This window comes from Varanus komodoensis, unplaced genomic scaffold (genome assembly GCF_004798865.1).
Source record: "Varanus komodoensis strain SLA01 unplaced genomic scaffold, ASM479886v1 scaffold1, whole genome shotgun sequence".
Classification (NCBI taxonomy): domain Eukaryota; kingdom Metazoa; phylum Chordata; class Lepidosauria; order Squamata; family Varanidae; genus Varanus; species Varanus komodoensis.
The window spans coordinates 13,349,850-13,372,124 of NW_025335268.1; the positions used below are offsets into that span (position 1 = coordinate 13,349,850).

At 39.6% G+C, this 22,275-nt stretch overlaps 1 protein-coding gene across 1 annotated transcript in view; it reads left to right on the top strand.

The window, feature by feature from the left end:
* KIF6 (kinesin family member 6) overlaps nt 1-22,275 on the top strand; it is a 203,013-nt gene that overhangs the window by 167,540 nt on the left and 13,198 nt on the right. The window contains exons 17-19 of the mRNA XM_044450400.1: nt 16,801-16,882; nt 19,174-19,309; nt 19,799-19,893. Of these exons, the coding sequence (XP_044306335.1) occupies nt 16,801-16,882; nt 19,174-19,309; nt 19,799-19,893 (313 nt within the window). The remainder of the gene's footprint in view (nt 1-16,800; nt 16,883-19,173; nt 19,310-19,798; nt 19,894-22,275) is intronic.

The window sequence follows — 22,275 nt, forward strand, 5'->3', positions numbered from 1 at the left end:
TAACCAATGACACTGCTGTTCATACGACTCTGAAATAGTATGGATTTTAGCTGAATGGGTGAAGATATCTGAAGTACAGCATATAATTTATATGCAGAAGAGAAGCAACTGTGCAATATAGAACATGTTACCAATCAATAGACAAAATTGGCTTTCATGGTGGTATGAATGAAAACTGAATGTGCATTGTATTTCTCTTGATACTGTACATCTTAAATTTTGTTTCAATGTCTTTCAATGTTTGTTTCAATGTCTTTTGTTCCTCTGAATATTTGTGTTTCAAATCTGAACCAATAGCAATCCGCATCTGTCTCTGTGAGTATACATATAATGCTTTTGGATGACCTTCTACAGTGACCTCTAGTGGAACTGTAGGTCATTTGACCTGCCTATGGTTACAAACAAATTCCTTTTCCCTCTATTTCCACAAATGCAGAGTATAACAATAAGCATCACTTGGCCTTGAAGAGTTATTTTTGGAATTCTGAGACTAAAAAGAAGTTGATCAAATGTTGAGCATAGATTTTCCATTAATCTTGGAACAAGATTTTGGTACCAAATCTGGATGAATGTTTCAAAAACATTCCATGAATATATGCCCAGAGGAAATTTTGAATCTCTTTTGACTGATTTAAATCTTTTGGGGTTCACATGTCTTCAGTGCCATGGCAAATGAATTTATTGGCAGGGGATCTGCAAAAACAGCAACATAAGGAAAAGTAAATAGACAGAGAAAGTAAATTTGCTCATTAAAATGATTGCTTGTATATCAAGCCTGAGTTGAAAATATTTCTTCATGATCTAATTGAGGAAAAGAAACAGTACCATATGTTGATGTGTTCAGGCAAAGCTAGATAAATATTCTAACTATCTGCTTCAGTTGGCCACATGAAAATAACAAAATGTGTCATAGCAAGCTTGTTGTTAGTACTTTGATAACATAAATAAATGTGAGAAAACTGATATTTTTAGAGGTCATAGAATTACAGGTTAAACTAACCATCTCTATTATCGCACTATAATCTTTTCTTTTAATCAGTAATTGTCTACTTCTAGTACAGATATAAGGTCAACAATATATTTATCATAGTCTTACAGCATATTAAGGAGTATGATTATTTATTTTTAATATTTATCTCTCAGTAACTGAAGTGTTGAAGAATCACTAAAGCATTTAAATACACCTAAATTATACACAGAATGCAGCTATCATGGACAGGATATTTAGGAAGGCTTTCGTCCATAAGGTCACCTTAAGCTGGAGATGACTTGACAGCACATAACAACAACCACAAACATATAATAAAATATGTAAGTTTTTAGGGAGGAGACAAAGCATATGCAAGCTTTTCCCTAGTCCTCAGATATCCCAGCTGCTTCAGAAACTCTGGGCAGTAGCACATCTAAGAGGGAAAAGCTAGAGATATTAGGCCCTCACAGTACAAGGCTTCCTTACCTGCGTTGTCTCTGCAGATGTCTCTTGCAGTTTGAGCTCCTAGGGGCAAATGAACCACAGAAAGAAGTGTTTACAAACCTTCCCCCATGCCCAGAAGCACCTCTGGAGCCAGAGTGGGTAGGCACAGATCCAGGGTTCCATTCTTTGGGAGGATTCCCTAATAATCCCTAGGAAGCACTGGTAAAGTGTGAAGCAGCAGTGACTGTAGCATGTATGGTAAAAGAGAGCGGTGCACTATCCTCCAAGGTTGCAGCAACAGATACATCATTGGTATGGTTCAGGCAATGAGAGCAGTGGAGCAGAAGGAACAGGCCCCTCACCACTCCTGGGGCCTCATTGGCAAGTGGCCACAAAGACAAAAACAGCGCTTACTGGCAAGCAGTGGCACAGCGAGCATGGAGGAAGAGGAATTTTATTTTCCCTCCTTTTTGTGCTGCTGTGCCACAGTGGATATCAGGAACAGTCGGTGAAGTGGAGACCCTCAGAAAATCTTTCCCAGAGCCCCGTGGCTAATGCCCAGCTGATCCAACAGCCACTCTGCTTCTGAATGTTTGGGCCCCAGAAGGTCTTGGAGGAGAAGCCTGTCAGAACAACTAGCTGCTAGTGCTTCGTAATGCAGGTCTTCATCACCAGCCTGCTGCTATCTTTTACAACTTCTGAAAATTGAAGGCAGACACTATAATATCTTTCAGTGAGTGAACATCTCAGGGGAGATGAGTTGGTTTCACACATTTTGTTAACTAAGCCCATGTACATGTTAAGTAGATCAGTCAGTTTCATCTGTATACAATGGGCCTGGTCTGATACAAATAGGAATGGAATAGACATATCATCCATGTAAGTTGTTCTTTGATCATGTGGTGAACCAAATATAGCTGGAAATCCCATTGTGAAGTCAAACAAGAGACACCATATATGTGGACAAAGAACATTTTTCATGCTTTTTCCCAGATATAAATTTAGCTTGATCTTGAACTGAAGTCACTCCCTATGGGGCACTTTTATTTTTTTTACTAACAAGAGTTATATCACTATATTAACCATGGCAGAGATGTGGGTGGGGAGAGTTACTCAAAGTTAACTTGATGGGGGTGGGGGCTTGGGGGGTTGCTTTACATACCCTTTTTGCTTTCTACCCCTGTTGTGTTCTCTCCCAACTGCTTCCTTTTAAACCTCCTTCCTTTTTGCTTTCTTTTGGATTGTGTTCTGCAGAGTGAAGTCAGCTGGCCTTGGCAATCCAGCAACTTCCTGGTTCATATAAGCAGGCCTGCTGCTGGGTGGCAGGCCACTCCAAAGGGTTTGCTCATTCAGGATGCCATGAGGGTTACAGTGCCTTTTTATTTTTCCCTTACTTGCCTGTTGGTTTTATCTGCTAATGTGCCTGAGACTGTACTCAGGAGGGAAGCTGTAGGGCCAAGTGGGGAGATGGTAGGGGACCAATTAGTGTAGTGATGGATAGAGGGAGTTATGGAACCTGGAGAGGACTGGGCAGGTAAGAGGTAACACAGCCCAGACAGCTAACAGCCATACCTTGTTCCAGTCTCCCTTGCACTCTCAGGGTTGATGGTTGCCATGTCAGCCTGCCTTCAGGCCTCTCTATGCTGCTTATAAATGCTAAATTGGTGCAGAGTAAGACCTTTCTCATCCATAATTTAATAGTGGATGAGGTGGCCAATCAAGTGTAACTGAGACCTGGGTGGGTGAACAGGAGGATTCTGGGTACTTGGTTCAGCACCAGGACAGACTGGAGAATTGAGGAGAGGGGGATCACTGTGGTCTATAAGAATTCAGTCGCTCCCCCTAGGCACCTTGCCCTTGCTCCAGAGTAGTCTGGAGTGTTTGCGCCTTATATTGAACCAGTGGGAAAGATTCAGCATCCTGTGCTGTGCCACTCACCCTACAACCCATCAGTCTTTTGTTACCCCCCCAGAGAGCCTTTGGATATTAGGTGGTATTAAAATGAAATAAATAATCAATTAGTCTCCCTACCTGAGATGATAGAGATGGTCTTGGAAGTTATATCAGGGTCCCTAGCCTGTTGGCTCTGGTGAATTTCAACCTTCCTGCTGAGGCAACCTTATCTAGGATGGCTTGGGATTTCATGAACTTCATGACAACCATAGGACTATCTCTGTATATCATCAATCCAACACATGTAGTGGGGCATATTTTAGACTTGGGCTTCTCTGGCAGCTGTGAAGAGAGTAAAGCAGGCATTCTAGTCACTCTCCATTTCGGTAGAGCTGGATGAGCTTGGAGTGGTCTTTCAAATTATGTGAAAGGGCCCCAGACAAAGGAAGGAGACTAAAGCAGGGTCAGCGGGCACAGTTAGCTTGAAGGTCTTACATGGTTATACAGGTCCAATTTATAATACTCTTGAAGATGAAACTCAGTGAAACTAAACACTTTACTGGTATAATATTCTCTTAGTAAATATCATTTCTACATGGTGATTGGCCAAATACTAAGAACGTTGCTGCTGTAGCGCTTGAAAAATAGTTGCGATAAAATCTAATAACCAACTTGTACACTTTTTTATGGAGTCATAAATGAAAACCAGAACAGAAAAAAAATGGGAATCTTATACACTGTGAATTCCAAGGTCTTGGGCCTATACAGAATAGCCCCAGTCCCAATAAAATTAATCACTTCCCAAATTCTGCTTCCTCAAATGAAACTGTATGTGTTTTTAAACTGTAGAGCCTATAGGCAGAGGTGGATATACCCTGTTTCTTGCTTATGTACTGGGTGGTTCTGGATGAAGCTTTTATAGTAATATTTCGCTGTGTCGTTCACAGAATTTTAGGGGAATCCAAACAACAATGCTTCTGCTCATGACCTACCCACTTTTTCTTTCCACTTATTCCATCTTTTTCCTTAAGAAAGAAAATTTGTTATGGAGAAAAGGCAGTACAGCTGCACAGTGCTTTCTGGCTCCTGGTACTAGGAGCCCACAGTCTGGAACCACTCTCTGTCTCTTTCATTGCTTTTGGAAAAGGCATTGTTGCATCTGGATGTGACAATATTGCAACAATGGTATATTTTTTAAAGTCATCAGGTGGAGTTAAAATTGTTTTGAGTAAGAAGTTAATCATAAGAACCCTAGATGAGGCCTGACTAGCATAGAATAAAGTAGAATTATTTCTTCCCATGACGTGAAATTATGGCACTATCAGTATAGCCTAAACACACATCAACATTTTTGCAGCAACATCATGATCAACTTATGTTCCGTTACAATCCCGAGTTCTTTTGCACATGTACTATTGCTTCCTCTCCCCTTGCATCCTTTGGTAACTTAGCATTTGTTTCTGTTCCAATTCATAAGTTGGTTTTGGTCCAATTTTCCATTCTTTCAAGGTCATTTTGAATTTTGTCATTTTTGAGGAAAGGTAGCTATTTCTTCCAGGTTGGTGCCTGCAAATTTGATAAGGATTTCAACCACTACATCTAAATTCTTGTTCAGAATGTTGAAGAATGGGGGCTGTAGTTCATGGTTTGCATACCATAGGTCCTGAGTTCATTCCCCAGTTTCTGCAGATAGGGCAGGAAAAGCTCTTGTCTGAACCCCTGGAGAGCAGCTGCTAGTCCAGGTTAACAGTACTGGGCTGGACGGACCAATGAGTGGTCTCAGTATAAGAAAGCATCTTATATTCCTAGTATGAGGCCCAAGTTAGAGCCTTGTAACACCCTAATCTGCATAGCACCCCTCTCAAATTTGATGAGGAACCATTGATGACTACTTTTCGAGTACAGTTTTCCAGTACAGTCAACTAGTGTGAATCCACTTGATGGCCCTGTCATCTAGCCTGCACTTACGCAGCTTTCTAACCAAAATATTATGGAGGACTTTGTCAAAACCTTTGCTGCAGTCATGATCTACTAAGATAATAGGGTCTACAGCTCAATGGAGCAGACAGGGAGATAAAATTTGCTGAAGCAACTGAAGATACAACAGAGGGATAAGCATGGTCCATAGTTAGTCCAAATCAGATCCACAATATCAAACAGTAAATTAGGTAATGTGGATAAAAGGAGTAACAAAAAGAAAAGTCAATCCTGGTAAAGATCCCTTACGGAGAGGGGTCCAAGGACCAACAAACAAGATAGTAGGTTGAAGATGGAGCCAAACATGTACATTTTTTTTCAGCAGCTTCTGTAAATTCTACTGAGCTTTTCATCCTGAAGCTGCCGGAGCTCAACTCGCATTCCAGATGCACCAGTCTCTCTGACTGCAGAGAGTCCTTATCTATTCATGAGAGGCCCCTTTGTACCCAAACTGACTTCTACTGCAGCCTGGCACCACATGATGGTTCTCTGGACTTGGTCTGCCTCCTCTGGTGCTACTGGGGACAGTGCTCTGCCTTCTCTAAGCCAGACTCCTAAGGGGATAGGACTTCAGTGAACTCCTCCAAAGATCTCTCCTGAAGTTTAATTAATTTAATTTAATGAAAACATTTATATGCCTTCCTTTGCATCAGCCTCTGGACAGCTTAATAAAAAGAAATATTAAGAAATAAAAATAATATAAATAACAATATAATCTTATAAATAGCATTAAAACATTCCACAGTAAAACAATTAACAATATATCCTTTGCTAATTAAAAGAAAAAGATAAAAGAAAATACATGACTGTATAATGATATTATTAAAAATAGTGGCATTAGTTATTAAAATGATGGTTAAATAAAAAGGTCTTTACCTGGTACCTGTACGAGTAGAAAGTCAGTGCCAGGTGGACCACTGATTTATGCCCAAGGCAAGTTCATACCTTGGGCATAATCCATTACAATAACTCCTTTCTTCAGAGGCCATGACAGGAGCAAGCAGTGCTCAGCTAACTCAGCAAATGATCTGACCTGTCATAAGGCAGCCTTTTATGTCCTAAAAATTATGAATGATTCAAGAGAGAACAGATAATTCTTTCTCTCACTCTCATATTAGACCACAGAGCTGTATAGAAGACATGATGGGCATTTCAGGAAAGAAGAAAACATAGTTGTTTACATAATGCACAATTAGCCACACAAGACGGTCCTTTAGTTACTAGCTAAGATAACTTCTTCAGTGATTAGAAAAATTAAAGGATTAGTCCCTCTATTAGCCATGGTGGCTAAATACTCAGAGGCAATCTATCACTGCAGACCGAAAAGTAGCAGCAGAAAATGTACGCTACCTTTATGCCCTTAGAGCTGTAATTTCCAGAGTGGGAGGTACCACCCCCTGGGGTTGGTGGGAAGATCCAGGGGGTTGGTGATTGGTTGTTTTAAATTTGTAGTAGAGCAATAGACTTAATACAAAGAAAGCGGTATGGGAGTGCTAGAGTTGTCACCAAAGAGGAAAGGGGGCAATAGTCTGAAAAAGTTTGGGGACCCCTGCCTTAGAGCTTGCCAGCAATTTCTAGCTGGTTGCTTTGGGAATCAGAATACTTGACAATGGACATCAGCCTTCTCTTGCAAAGTTATTGTTATGTGCTTGTTTTCATTTTCACTGAAATGAGGATCATTAAGAAAACCAGCAAGAAATACATTTGTTGTACTTCTCACTTTGGTCCAAAGTCTGTTTCACCTACATGCATAACATGAAAACAAACTGTGGCTTTTGCCCTGATGCTGTTGATTTGTTAAATTGCATTTTTACAAAGATTTAATTTATTAATAGCTAAACAGTTTAAAAATTGTACAGTTTATCAGTATAAATTGCCTTTTATTTAGTGACAGCACCTACTAAAGTTATGGGCATGTTTATTAATATTTTCCCATTGTCCACTTGGATGAGCAATGCAAATACTGAGGACTTACTATTCATTTGGATTTGCAGAGCACTTTAATTTAATTTAGTATGGATTCCAAAAGTAGAATAGGGCTTCCCCTTCTGTTTTGCAAGATGTGCAAACAGCTTAGAATAGGTTAATTACAGAAGTGATATTTTCACATCTCCCTTACTTGGGTCATGCATGTAAATACTCTGCTTGTAGTAGCCTGATATTAGTCCATAAAAACTGTATTTTATTCCAAGTAACCCCAGACAATTTACATAGCCCTCTTCTATTTCCCTTTAGCTTCACAATAACAACCTTGTAAGGTACGTTAGGCTGACAGTGCATGAGTAGCCCAAAGGCAGCCAGTGAGCTTCATGACCAAGTGAGATCAGAACCCAAATCTCCTGAATCCCCAGTCCAGCACTCTAACCTTTGTACACTGGCTAATGCACATGCATGAAAGTGCATGAGTAGACCTGCATGTGTGAAGTGCCTCAGTTGAAAATATTCTGTTTGAGATTGAAAGGAATGGAAACATCGCCTATGCTGATTGATTACTGGGTGTTGTACTTATTAAGGGATGTATGAATTTAACTATAGTAGTTGTAGTGCAGTAGAAGACCTCTGGCATTAGTAATGCCAAATAATCCTACAATGAAGGTACTAATGCATTTCTTTTACGTCTCTGTTTTAGCTGCTGTTTTTTTTTTCCTTTGTATTAAAAGTAACTATTAATATAGCACTGAAAGTTTGTTTGGAGTCTTATGTTAAAGTCTAGCAGAACTTGAAAAGAAAAGTGGGGGAGCAGGATAGGAGAGATTTTTGAGCAAGATTGATTTTCCTACTTTCTAGGCATGAAAAAAGCATGGCTGTCAGCAGCACTAATTCACCCCATATTTACTTAGCTATTACTGAAATTTTATGCTGAGATCAGTTTTCTATGATCAAAGACATTTTTATCTGTTGGAGCATGTAATTGGCAATTTCCCACCTTGCTTATACAGGTTTTTGTCTGCTGAAAATGCCATTCTAGATCATTGTCTTGGGAAATACCTTTATTGTTTAAAAATAATATTTATATATTCATTTTTATTTATTAGAGTTATATCCCACCTTTTTCCCCAAAGAACTCATAGCTACTTATATTATTATCCTCCTGCTCTCAGGCTTATCCCCATAACAACAACCATGTGGGTTAGGTTGAGCTGTGACTGGCCCAAAGTCACCCAGTTGGGTCCATGGCTGAGCAGGCACTAAACCCAAATCTCCTGAGTCCCAGACCTGCACTCTTAACCACTCTACCACACTGGCTCTCATATACGTAAACGTATCCCCTTTCCTAAGTTACTTACAATATAATGTATGCCGGGGGAGAGTAATCATTTTAGCAGCTGCCCCAAATCCAAAATTACAAATTTAAATGTCAAAATTAATAAATACATCATTGTTCGTTAAAGTTGTAATAGTTATTTGAGGTTTCAAAATACAGTGAGTATGGCATAGTGGGGTGTAGACCCTCAACAAGTGCCTGGAGCTTTAAATAGCATCTCAACCTTGACATGCTGTTGCAGATTCCCCTGTTCCACTCCTGTCATCGATTGATTCAGCAGGAGATGCTGAAGAAGTGACAATGCCAGTTGCCATGGCTGTACCTCCAGCATAGGCAGCAGCCCTTAAAAACTCTTGCTGTGAATATACATATTCAGGGTTCTTCATATCCCATTATTGGAACAACAGGTTATTTGGCCTGACACCTTGGTGAAACCCTTCTCTGATTCCATCCCTGACACTCTGCAAGCAACTCTGGTTGTATTGGGCTAATAGGTGCACATAGTACAAATCCCATACTTGTATATGCAAGAAAGCTACTGAGAAGAACTAAGATACAGACATAATTCTTCCCTATGCTAAGCAAAACCTTTTCTGTAAGTTTGCCAGCTGCTCAGTAAACCATTGTTTATGAAGCTTTGAATCAGCATTGGGACTGAGCACTCCTCTTTCCTTCCATCACGCATCATACACTTCCTTCCATCCTAGCTAATATTAAGCCAGAGTTTCCCATTATATCTAAATTGGAGAACTCTTGCTTAATGTCGCACAGGCTTATTTTCTTGGTTATAAAACCTAAAACAATAATCTAAGCCAGGCTAATGTAAACTCAGCTGGTATTTTGTGAATGCTCACTCCCCTTGGGACAGAAGACACTTTTGCTTTGAATCTGTGGCTTTCAAGGCACAGCACTGAATCTTCCTCGGTATGTGGCTGCTTCTTATCTAGTTCTCATCTTCAGGTTCCCATGACCTCCTATTCATTTTTGTGGAAGTTCATCTGCTTGTCCTCTTAGAGCCTCAATCTATAGTCCATTTTATGGGATGTTACTGTCTAAACGTGAAAACATGAGCAATACACTCTTTTGAGCTCTACGAAACTCTGATTCCTATGTTTATGCTATTGCACTGAACCATATGATCTAAGCATGCTATAAGGTTTCCAGTTAAGCTTTCTGAAATCATTCACCTAGTTAAAAGTGTCTCAGAGACAGGCAGAACTATTATGGTCCATAAAAGACCCCCTTGCTTTGCTTTCCTTTTAACTGAAATAGAACTTCACTACAGAAACTGCTGTGTTAAAGACCTGCTGCAACTGTCTATCAACACTTCTATAAGTAAGTGGGATTTTTCAGGATTGAGCCTGTCAAAGTGCATGTTTGGCATTAGCTTATGGGAAGTATAAGCGGGGACTCACTTGCCAAGCATGTTTCCAGTTTAGCATTGTCTTGTTAACCCAGTGTTATTTTGAGTTTCGGAACAACAAGTTTCCACATCTTCACTTTGGCTAGATCTTTGATTTTTAATACCTTTTGGAACTGCACTGTAGAATTGTCATCTTGTGCTTTGTTCGGATCTTTTCCAACAGAGCTCCTATTGCAGCTAATATTGTTGCTAAATTTGTCTCACTTTCCTCATTCTTCTTGTATCTGGAAACCATCTGCAAGGAACTAAGCTTGGTTCTAATAATGTCACAAAGAAGGCTACACAATTCAAAATATGTCTTTCATCAGGAAAGTTAGAATTCTAGCAGCACAAAGCAGGCTGAATCTCCAAGCTTGCTTCGTGCTGCTATAATTCTAGCAGGGCATTAGCAATTAACAGTCTGTTCCAGGGCAGACTGTTAATTTCTGATGTCTCATTGAACTGATATCAGTTGTGGTTCTTATATATAGCTGAAGGAGACTCCATTTAATATATTACAGCTGACAACTACAAATGTACTTTTGGCAGATGGTTCCTGGACACCATCTGATTCCATATACATGGTTATTACTCCAAATTTGGGAACTATTTGGCTCTTGGAATCTTTTTCATTCTGAATTGTCTGAAATATATAGTGCTGGTTACATTAACTCTATAAATGTATGCAACTCATTTGCAATACCAAGTGGAGTATGTTTGTGTGTGAGTGGGTGTGGTGGTTGAGATTTTTCAAGTGTGCTTTTTGGAGTTGCCATATCGTCACCTGAAGTTGGTACTGGTCTCATGAGAAGCCACCCAAATTGCAACTGTGAGGGGTAACAAATTGGCAAGAAAGAGAGAATGGGTTTAATTAGGCCCACATTTATTCAACAAGCCATATTTGTAAGGGGTGTTTGTGGGAAACTAAATCTGCTTCATCAGGCAAATAGCCTGTGGGTGTTTTCAGCAAGCCCACCCTGACCTCAGAAATGATGTTCCAGCATCTACTGTATCTTAGTTCTACTTCTTAATATGTGAAAACAGAGACTCTCCTGTGTCACCTTGCCCAGGATCCCACAATTCTGAGTAGATGAGTCAAGTCAACAGTGGGTATGAAATATCAGAGCAGAATGTTGATGTCCCCCCACCCCACCAATTTAATCTTCCCTGTCTAAATATGTTGCAAAGGAAGCTTATAATGGCACTTTTGTAGACTGATGAAATTCCAAATGCATTTATGAACATGAAAAGTGGGAAGACATCAGGGCCGGATAGATTTCCATTTGAGTGGTATAAAACCTTTTCCAGATTTCTGATTCCCAAGCTTTATTGTTTATATACTTCTGTATTTGAAATGAGTTCTTTTTGTTGGGATTCAATGATGTGTTGTTGTTGTTGTTCAGTCGCAAAGTCATGCCTGACTCTTCATGACCCCATGGACAAAATTCCTCCACCATCTGGAGTACACCCAACCCCACACCCACCTCTCCAGTGACCCCATCCAGCCACCTCAACCTCTGCCAACCCCCTTCTCCTTTTGCTGACAATTGTGCCCAGCATCAGGGTCTTTTCCAATGAGTCCTTCCTTTTCATTGGGTGGCCAAAGTATTTGAGCGTCATCTTCAGTATCTGGCCTTCTAAAGAGCAGTCAGGGTTGTTTTCCTTTAGAATTGACTGATTTGATCTCTTTGCAGTCGAAAGGACTCTCAGGAGTCTTCCCCAACACCACAATTCAAAAGCATCAATTCTTCAGCGCTCAACCTTCCTTATGGTCCAGCTTTCACAGCCATACATTACAACTAGGAAAACCATAGCTTTGTCTATACAAACTTTTGTTGGCAGGATGATATCTCTGCTTTTTAGTATGCTGTATGCTAATTATCAACATATTTCATTGAGTAGTGTTGATATTAAAATATTAACTGCAATTTGGTTGACAGACCACAATGACTTATACCATTGTTAATCCAATTGGATCAGATGGGATTCATTAAAATAAAAAGGGAGAAGATAATCTTAGATTGCTTGTGGATAGAAGGATAGAACAGGCAAAGATGCCATTATCTCTTTGGATGTGGACAAGGCCTTCAGTAAAATATATTAGAATTTGTTTTGTCACATTGAGAAGTTTTGATATTCCTCCAAAATTTTAGAAATGGGCTAACATTTTATATGAAATGTTAACAGCCAGAGTTAGGACCAGTGGAGTCCTATCTGAGTTTACTTGAGGGACGTACTAGGCAGGATGGCCTTTTTCCTCACTGATATTCAATTTAAATTTGGAACCCCTAAATTCAACAACATTCTAATATCCATGGCTTTGATGCATAATAAGTTAGAATATAAATGTATTCTCTATGTTGATTATCATCTCTTCTTTATTTCAGAACTCCAGTCATCCATTCTAACTTAGATCCAGACAATTAATAATTTCAGACATTTGGCTGGTTGTTCTATTCAGACCTGTCTAATGAAGATAATACAGACCTATAGAGTGTTTAATTAGCAATTTAGAATTTGTGTAGAGTTTATTAATTATCTGGGAATATTTATCCCAAGAGATATATCACAAATGATTAAGTTGAATTTGAGTAAATTGATTAATGAGCTCTCATGGAACATTGGTAGGTAGACTTATATATAGCTAGGTCTGTGGGATAGTGTGAATATACTGCTTTTCATGTCAAATATCAATTGTCAGCTATAGCGACATGGCAATATATGTGATTGAAAAATTTATTAGACTCTAGTTTTGGTCTTCCTGCTTTTACAGAGCCTCCTGGGTTATTGGAAGCCAAACCAAACAGCTACATCGACCTAAAATTCATGTCTAAACTTATTCATTGTCAGTGAATAAATGTGATGCACATGGTTTCAGTCAAGAATGGCTAATGAATTGGAGCATCCCGTTTTGCCCAATCATGGAAAGCTTCATTATTATCTATTTCACAAGGGATCATGGATCTTAGACTACACATAATTCAAGTATAAGGGACATCACGGCTTCTTTTTGATAAGACTTAATTACATCGGCCAATTGTTGGAGATGCAATGCTGCTAATGTCTCTGTTCCTCATGTTTGGCAGTGCCCAATGGCAGCTTCCTTTTGGGAAGAGCTTGGCCATGGAGCCAACTGGGTGACTTTGGGCCAGTCACAGACTCTCAGCCCAACCTACCTCACAGGGTTGTTGTTGTGGGGATAAGATGGAGGAGGAGAATGATGTAAGCTGCCTTGAGCCCTTTGTAGGAAAAAGGCAGGATATAAATCAGAAAAAAAAAAATAGTATGGCTAAATCTTGTGATGGAAAAATTCTTTAATATTATACCATGCAGCTTTTGTTTCATTTTTTTCTTTAGCTGAAAATATCAAATCTGTGTTGTTTAAATCTAGAACTGCTTGCCCTAATATTCAAAGTAAAACTTCTGTTTTGATGTTCTTTAAATCATTATGACTTCTTCTTGCATCACTGAGTTCAGTTTGTTTGACTTTTTTGAATAATAAATATGAAATTTGAGTGCTACTGCTTAGTTTGTCATGGTGCTTGTACTGCACAGACACAATTTGTATGTGTGTGTAATGGTAAGCTAGAGAAAACTCCTTCTCTGACCCACCATGGATGGACCAAACCTACCCAAGAACCAAACTGAGCCCCCATGGCTAAGACACCAGATTTAGTACCACAACTCACCCAAATACCTAATCAGGCTAAATGAGAGTTTGTTAAAGCATTAGGTGAGAAGGGGGTGAGGTGGGGGACTGGAGTTACAGATAAGAAAGGAGAAAGGGCAGGTGGGTAGCAACAAAGTTATAAAATATCTGCAGATTATGGCCAATATTAGTCAATTCCTTGTTGCACTGCAGAAGTAAAAATAATAAAGCTAACCCTAAGCTACAGCTGTGAAGACCTCAGCATTTGGTCAGGAAGTGACACCTCTCACTAGATAAAGAACCAAGCAAGAGCCAGAGGGGTTTTGAGTCCCACTCCTGGCAATGGAGTGATACCTGCCCAAGGTATTAATCCAAGAAGCCTCAACTTTCCCAGCTGCTAATAATTCGTGCTGTTACTGTCCAAGATCAACAGTTCTCAGCTAGATAACCTTGAGCCCATCTTCAGTGATAAGCCTGGAAGTGCAGATTGCTCCTTTGTCCCTGACAACTGAAGTTTTAGCTAAGTCAGTTCAGTGTAATTTAACTGTTTGTCACACTCTCTGAGTGTATGTGCATGCATGTGTGTGTGCGTGTGTGCGAGTGCACAGTGATAGAAGGTGTTTGATAGATGAATATTTGTGAACTGACAGCTTTTGGCTATTAGATAACACAAAAATTTATATATAATATATAAGTTGCTTTTTCTGGATAGAACCCCAGCCAAAGGAATGTACGATAATACCAAAACCATACATTTAAAGTACAATTAAAACAACACAAAGCATAAAAAGAATAGCCATAAAATATCAGTGCGCAGCAAATCAGTTAACGTGTAACAGTCCAGAAGATGATAGAATCAAAGAAGGTATTTACTGGCCTTTTAGAAACCTGCATGAAAGAGTTCAGTCAAGCCTCTCTGGGGAGACCATTGCAAGGATTATGCAGAATAAGAGAAAATTGCTTGTGCTTATCCTTGCTGATCTGACCTCTTCTATATAGTACACAAAACCATGCCACCCCATCAGTTTTCAACAAATGATGAGGTCTGTGCATATGAGGCTACTCCTGATGAACATACAGTGCCAGAATACAGATGTGTTTGCATTCTATATCTTTTTTCCTAGTTCTTTCTTCTCTTTTATTGGTTACATGCAGAGAGTTTTTCTTCATGAGGTATTTGTTGTGTGCTTGTTATTCCCTATTTATGGGTGGGAAATGTATGGGTTTTCTTTAGACAGAAGTTCATGGGTTCAAGGTGGTTTGCTCCACTGGGTGCCATTTCTGGCTATCAGTCTCATTGACCACCAGAATTCAGCACATTTCACCTCCCAGTCCCCCGCTAGTTCAGTTACATGTCTGTAAAATGACCACACCTTTGCCAAGAACATAAGGTCTAGAGGGAAAGTTTAAGCTAGAGGAGGTGAAGGACTTGGGACCAGTCAGCCCAGATCTTTTATCAGCAGAGAAACATTTACAATACATTCCTAAAAGCTAGTAACTCAGTGGGGTGAAAAGTATAATGAAGACTAGATATAGCAGTTACTTAAAGCCTAGAACTGTTTCAGCTGAAGAACTGCCAGTGAACCTATTAAAAGATGTGATTCAGACAGAAGGATGATGAACAATGACTGGCAACAGCCCTTCTCTCCCTTGTCCCTGAACAAGGAGCAGCGGCATGTTCTTGATCTAACATTAAACCATGAAGAAGTCAATTAGAAATGGCAAGATGAACATCCACATACAATATCCTTGAGGGCATCAGCATGTCCAAGACATCTTTGTTTTCAAAGCTTGTATACATTAGGGTTGGGATAAACACTTTCAGAATCCATCCCTCCTGAAATACTTTCAGAATTTTCAGAATCCATCCCTCCAGCATCTGCAGACTTCCTTGTGTGCTCGTCCCAGTCCTGTAAAGCAAGCCAAGCCATGAATGCTTGTGGACCCTGAGTGCACAATTGGCAACCTTCCCCAGCTGCCATTTCCAGCAACCAACCTTCTTCCTCACTTATTGCTGCTATTGGAAGTGGAGAGTGCAGAAGAATGGCGCTACTTGCACAGCAATTCCTGGTGAGCACTCTGCAGATCCTGAGCACCCCTACCAGGGAGTTGGATTCGGGGCTGCTGTAAAGCAGACCAGAGTCTGGGAAGCCTGAACCAGGGAGTCTGGCCATTTTCCCACACAAAACAAATTCCTTGCACATCCCCAGTATACACTGAGTGATGAGTCAGACCTTGTTCCATTCTCGGGGAGACCATAGCCTGTGACATCAATTCTGAGTCAGAGGGAAACTCAGTGAAGCCAGCCCCAGCTGTGGGAAGCCAAAGCCCTGAGAATTCAGAGCTACCAGGCCTCCCACTTGGCTATGATCTGAGAAAAAGAGAAAGGCTGAGATATGTCTGCCTCAGCTGGGATTGCTGCCCTTGATGGAAGCTCCTGCTTCTCAACCAGAGATGTCTTCTACGGGAATGGGGCAGCAAGAGAAGATTCCATGCAGGGTGCTTTTGGGGGGTGTCCTAAAATATCTGTTCTCTCCGGATCATTATTGAAACATTTAATAGCTAAAATCTGATGATTGGAATTATGGTGGTAACAGCTTTACTGAAACCTGAGGCCCAGTTTTGGGAAGTCAGGATTTGACACCGAGTATGAGGTCCAAACACAACATTATTAAATTTGTGATCACTTTTAACATATCTGTTGATGATGCTGATGTTTTTTTTTTTTAAAGCCACTTAGAATTTGGATTATGGAGCATGCAGGGGGAAAGGGTTAACACTTCTTCATTAGGACTGCAGTATGGATGGAAAAGGTTAGACCTCATTCCCTGCATTCTGCAGTCATGATCCTAAATCCCTATTTGACAACTACTAATTTAAAGCACACGCACCACAGATACAAAAAGTGTGGTCAGGCATTTAAGGCATATTTGAAAATTAGGCACATTTTTACTTAGAAATGAGATTTTGATCTTGCCCTGAGGTAAACCCAAAAGGGAAAAAATGCTTCAATTTACTAAAGACAATCTTCTGTATCAAGGTCAGAATCTATCCCTTTGTTAGAAACTGGACTCACTGGCTAAAAAGGGTTGCATGGTATCCCTTTGTACAAGACATACAAGGCAATCATCATTCCGGCATATAAACATTTTCCTTTAATGCCATATTTTACAATTGTTCATACTGATTATATCTTGCAGCTCTTGTGAGTCCTCAAAAAATAAATGAACCAGATTCAATAGAAGAGGCACTCCGGTTACAAATTGAAAAGGAGAAGATAAGGTTATTTCAGTTTGTGTATCACTTTGTAAAAACTTTATGTTTCTTTTATGAAGTTAAGAATTAACTTACATATATATTTGTGTTCTAGTCAATTAACATTTTGGTTTAACATGTTGTGTTAAGGGTTTTTCAAAATTCAACTCAAATTCAGATACACTGGACAAGTACAGTTAACTCTCATACCCTTAACTGATGCCTTATTTAGTCAATATGCACCAAGTATGATATCTTACATTGTGGTTAGTTCCAACTGCAACACTGCCAAACAACTGGATGACCATGGGTGGTGGCGTGGTGTGCCTAAATCCCAGAGTTTTTTGTTCACTGGAATAAACGCATGGACTGCATTCATATGCACAGCCAGCAACTCTGCGCTGTTTCCACAATGCATGGATTTTTGCCCAAATCAACCAGTCAGACAATCTCATGGTTCAGAGTGCAGCATGATTTCCACACCCACCCACTCCATCCACCTGCCCTCACCGCACATCCCAGCAGTTCCTTGAGGAAAATCTCCAGTTTTTCCCTATTCAAGCATATAGAGTGCAACAGTCTGCTGATTGGTCTGCTGCAGTCCTGAGGTGGGTTCCCCCTTTCCCCTCCCAAATGCACCTGCATGTCTGTGACACTTCACCATGACTCCCCACTTTCTCTCCCTGTATTTTTGCACTGTCTCCCTGTTTCCAAGCATAAGCAGGGAGATGGACACATCACTCAGCTCATGGAAATATATCAAGCTATGATGCAAGAACTCCAGAACTGCATCTTGACAACACAACAGACCCACAACAGTAAGATTGCATCATGGCTTCTCATGTCATGAACTTGCCTATGGAATCTTCCTCACTGGAGCTGTCCTGCAACCATTCCAGATTATAAGTACCCAGCACAGAACAGTGGATTTGGAAGTGGCCTTAATAGCCATCTAACCTAGTCCCTTTTCACTGCAGGACAACTATAGCTAAAGTATTCCTCTTTACTGCTTCTGTACAATGGGTTTAGACTAGTTTCATTATCTTTAAATAAGAATACTGTAGGTTAATATTTCTCCATTGTGTATGATGGGCAAAAATGCTGAGATAGAAAAAAATAGATCAAAGACCTTACCTTTACATACGTTTTATTTTTATTTGATTTCATTTCTATACTGCTCAATAGCTGACAACAATTGTTGACAGCAATTCATAAAAATTACAAAATACAAATGTAGATAATAATATACAGATAATAAAATGCAGCATAACATTTCAATATACAAAATCTAAATACAATTTGCATAGTTTGTGAGCTTATAGCACAGGAAGAATTCAAGCTTTAGATATCAATAAAATGCAATGTAACTAAATGCAAATTTAGTCATACTTAAGCCATATGTAAAGACTGGGATTAGTCAGAATAGCTCTTCATAGTAATACTGCAATCATACTTGGTGTTATTGGCCACCTAGCAAAAGTCTTGCTTTGTTAAGTAATTGAGGCAAAGTATATAAGGGACTCTGAATATTTATACATACTTTATAGAAGCATTTCTCTTCCTAAACAATCCATGCAGTCCTGATTTCTGTCCCAAACACTGGGTTGGTGGGTGTGGGAGAAGGAAAAAATCTTGAAGAATAGGCTGTAGAGCTTGAAAAGGAACAAATTCCATAAAAAGTGAAACAGTAGTAGACCCAAATTGGTTTCCTGTTCCTAAATTGAAATTTCTGCTTTTTCTTAACAAATATGTTTGGGAGCTCCAAATCTTGCAGATACACTAAAGCTACACTCTCTGATCTGAAAGCCTATTCAGCAAGGTTTTTTGGTGACTCATTTAGAAGGAAATGCCATTCTGCAAATGTCCAAAGATAATTTTTGCTCATGGATTGCACATTACAGAGCTGGGCCCTGGCAAAGAAAAGGATTGCCACAAATCCAAATCTGGAGCACACAGCATCACACTAGCTCCATGGACAATTTTGCAGTGGTAGTAGCACTATGTTAATGTTGGACCCATCCATTCTGTCACATGGTGCCATCTTATGCAGGTTTAGATAGAGGAATGTCCTACAACTCCCAGTATTCAACCAGTTATGCAGGCAGAGAGGTATGCATAAGATTGTACCTTCAATCAACTTCAGAATGTTACCTATGACAGATTGTTGGACTACATGACCTTAAACTCTATTACTCTTGTATGGTTGCCTACAGACGACTTGTAACAACCAGTTCAATGCAGTCCCACATAGTACCTGTCAGCATTTCTAAATGCTTCAAAATTATTCTTCTTTAGTGAACTTCTTTTCCGGTTTGCAGTTACAAAACAATGTTTACTCGCTTGAAAGGGCTGAAGATAGAGATTGAACACTTGCAGCTGCTTATGGAGAAAGCAAAGGTGAAGTTGCAAAAAGACTTTGAAGTTTGGTGGTCTGAGGAGTCATCAAATTTGCAGGTATTATGGTGTCCTGATCCTCATTCTTTGGAATTGCTTTAGTTGCTGTAGGTGTGGATGAGAATGACAAAGTCTGGGTCAATTTTGCCTTCATCTTATTTGGCATATATGCAAGCTCAGGATTTTGTATTTTTATCTGCTAAAGAATACAATGAGGATCTTTAAGTGCCTGGATATAGTCTGCATACATTTCTAAGCTCCATAAGTGATTCTAATCAGCCAACATTTACCAGGCCATTTGAAAAGCCTGAAACCAAAGTTTGTCATGTTGAAACCAATTCTCAACTCATTATTGTAATGCATCAGGAATTTTTAACTCCAGTAATACGATGGGAGAAAGAGGACTAGAGAAGTAGATAAAATTGTGCCGAAGTTTAGAATTATAGGATTTTAAGAACTCTCAGCATTTGACTGTATAAGTTCGTGCATTATACAGTCATTATATTTCCATTTTGGCCATTCTGGTCTATTTATCTAATATTTTTTCAGAGCCAAGGAGAAAAGCCAGTTCTGCATAATTCAACCAGTGTTTCAAAGTTTCCACCATTTTTTCCTGAGACCCAGCCGCCTCCATCTGGTACCAGGTAAGATGAGTACCTTTTTATAAACATGTGGTCTCTCCTCTGATATTCTGGTGTTGCTGAGGACACTAATTACATGGTGGGGATAGAAAATTGTCTGTTTATATCATGTTGTTATGTGTAGTCAAGTTATCGCTGACTTATGGCAACCCTATGAATGAATGCCTTCCAGAATGACAACCAGCACAGCTCTTGTTAATTAAAGGCCATGGCTTCCTTTATGGAATCAATCTATTTCATATTCAGCCTTCCTTTTCTTCTTCTGCCTTCAGTTTTCCCTAACACAATGGTCTTCTTCAGTGATTCTTGCCTCCTCATGATGTGCCTAAAGTATGACAGTTTCTGTTTTGTCATTTGTGCTGCTAGGGAAAGTTCTGGACTGATTTGATTTGAGACCCATTTGTTCATCTTTCTGTTAGTCCAGGGTATTCACAGAGCTCTCCACCAGCACTATGTCTCAAATGCATCACTTTTCCACTCTGTCTTTTGTGATGTTAACAGTTCCTCCTAAGTTTTGTGTCACCTGTAAACTATACAATCATCATCTACATTATTTACAAATTATTCAACAACACAGGGCCTAGAACAGAGCCCTGTAACACACCATTCAACACCTCCCACCAAGATGTTCCAGAGGTACTAATGAGGCGGCACTGAGCACAGTTGAAGTTAAGACATCATGAGTACACAGGATACCCATAATCTACCATACTAGTAACCCTACTTTAGAAAGAGGGAGAGGAAGTAGTTATGAAGTGATTTATTCTTAATAAGCCCAAACTGGCTCCTGATCATCAATCATTTTTTTCTAGATGCTCACCAATTAGCCACTTAATCATGTATTCTAGAATTTTGCCAATCATTGGCATCAAGTTGGTGGGTCTGTAGTTTTTCCCAGATCCATTTTCTTCTCCTTTTTGGAAAAAAAAAAGATCACCTCCTAGAATTCCCAAAGATTGTGGGTAGAAGCTCTGAAATAACATCTGTAGGGTTCCTTAGCACTCTAGCATGATATTTATCTAGACCTGGAGACTTCCAACTCATTCAAAGCACCTAGGTGATCTCTAACCATAGTCTTACATCTACTGGGCTACATGCCCCTCCCTATATTGTAAATTATAAACAAGTATTTAGAAGCACCATTGCCCAAAGCATTTACACAGTTTCTGGAAGAAGCCATGCCTTACATCATCCTTTCTTTCTGATTTGTTTGGGAACTGAGAAAGAAGAAAGCAGATCCATACATAGACTGGCAGTGGCACTCACAGCAAAAATGAAAAGCTGCCAGCCACTATTGGATGTTGTTCTGCTCACAGCCTCATTGTCTGAGGAGTTGCTGCCATGCTTTTCTACTATCTTATGCCTGAACTCCTCTATTGAGTCCTGGGGCTGAGCACATAGTTGAAGCCACTCTGGAATTCAGTAGCTAACTGTTCAAAGAGGACAGGGTGTGCCTTCTAGTCTACTTGATCTGTTTATCTATTTAATCTGAGCAGTCAAAACTACTTTGTCACATCTGCTGTTGTACAGGGCCTTGACTCATAATTGCAGCTTTAGTGCATAGCTCTTAACACAGCTTTGAATTGTATTGTTGGTATTAAAAGCTGTTGGCAAATAACATCCCATCCCATACAGGATGGTCCACAGTTTTCTTATTATCTGCTTTCCTTAATCCCGTTGAATGCCATGTCATATTCCTACCCCTTCCTCCCATCCTTTAGAATGGAAGATACAAATGCAGTACACTCAGCCAACCTGTGATCATCACTGTGTTTGGTACCTCATTAAGGTTTTGTCACACTGCAAAGATGCATAATTTGACCTATACAAATATAGCTGATGGTGTTAACAGACGAGTTCCTATATATTTTAGTAGAATGAATTCACAGAAGCCAGTTCTCATAATGCACACACAGTGCTCACTTAAAAGCACTCATGGACAAGAACAATCAGAACCAATAACAGTGGGACATTGCTATAAATGTAGACACATTGCTATTCCTTGTGGAGTTTGTTCCTCTGTTGGCCCAGCTCATATGTCTCTTTCTCATAGAATAATTGCAAAGATTGCCTATTGAAGATTGGATATTAAGTTACAGGGATATTCTTTCATAACCATAAATGTCAATGGTCTATGAGAACTAATCCTGACTTCAGCAATAGAACCATAACTTAGGTTCTTTCATTGTTGACTTTTGAACTCATTCTTGGCAGCTAAATTGTCAGGTAGCCTGGAGGTTATGACGATGGGGCATCATCATATCCTGAATAAAATGTGGTTCTTTATGTGGAAGACCTGCAATTCTATTTTTATTTGAGGATATCTAATATCATCTATGCCATTACACTTGTAATGACTCTTTTAACTTCTTCATGGACCTTTTT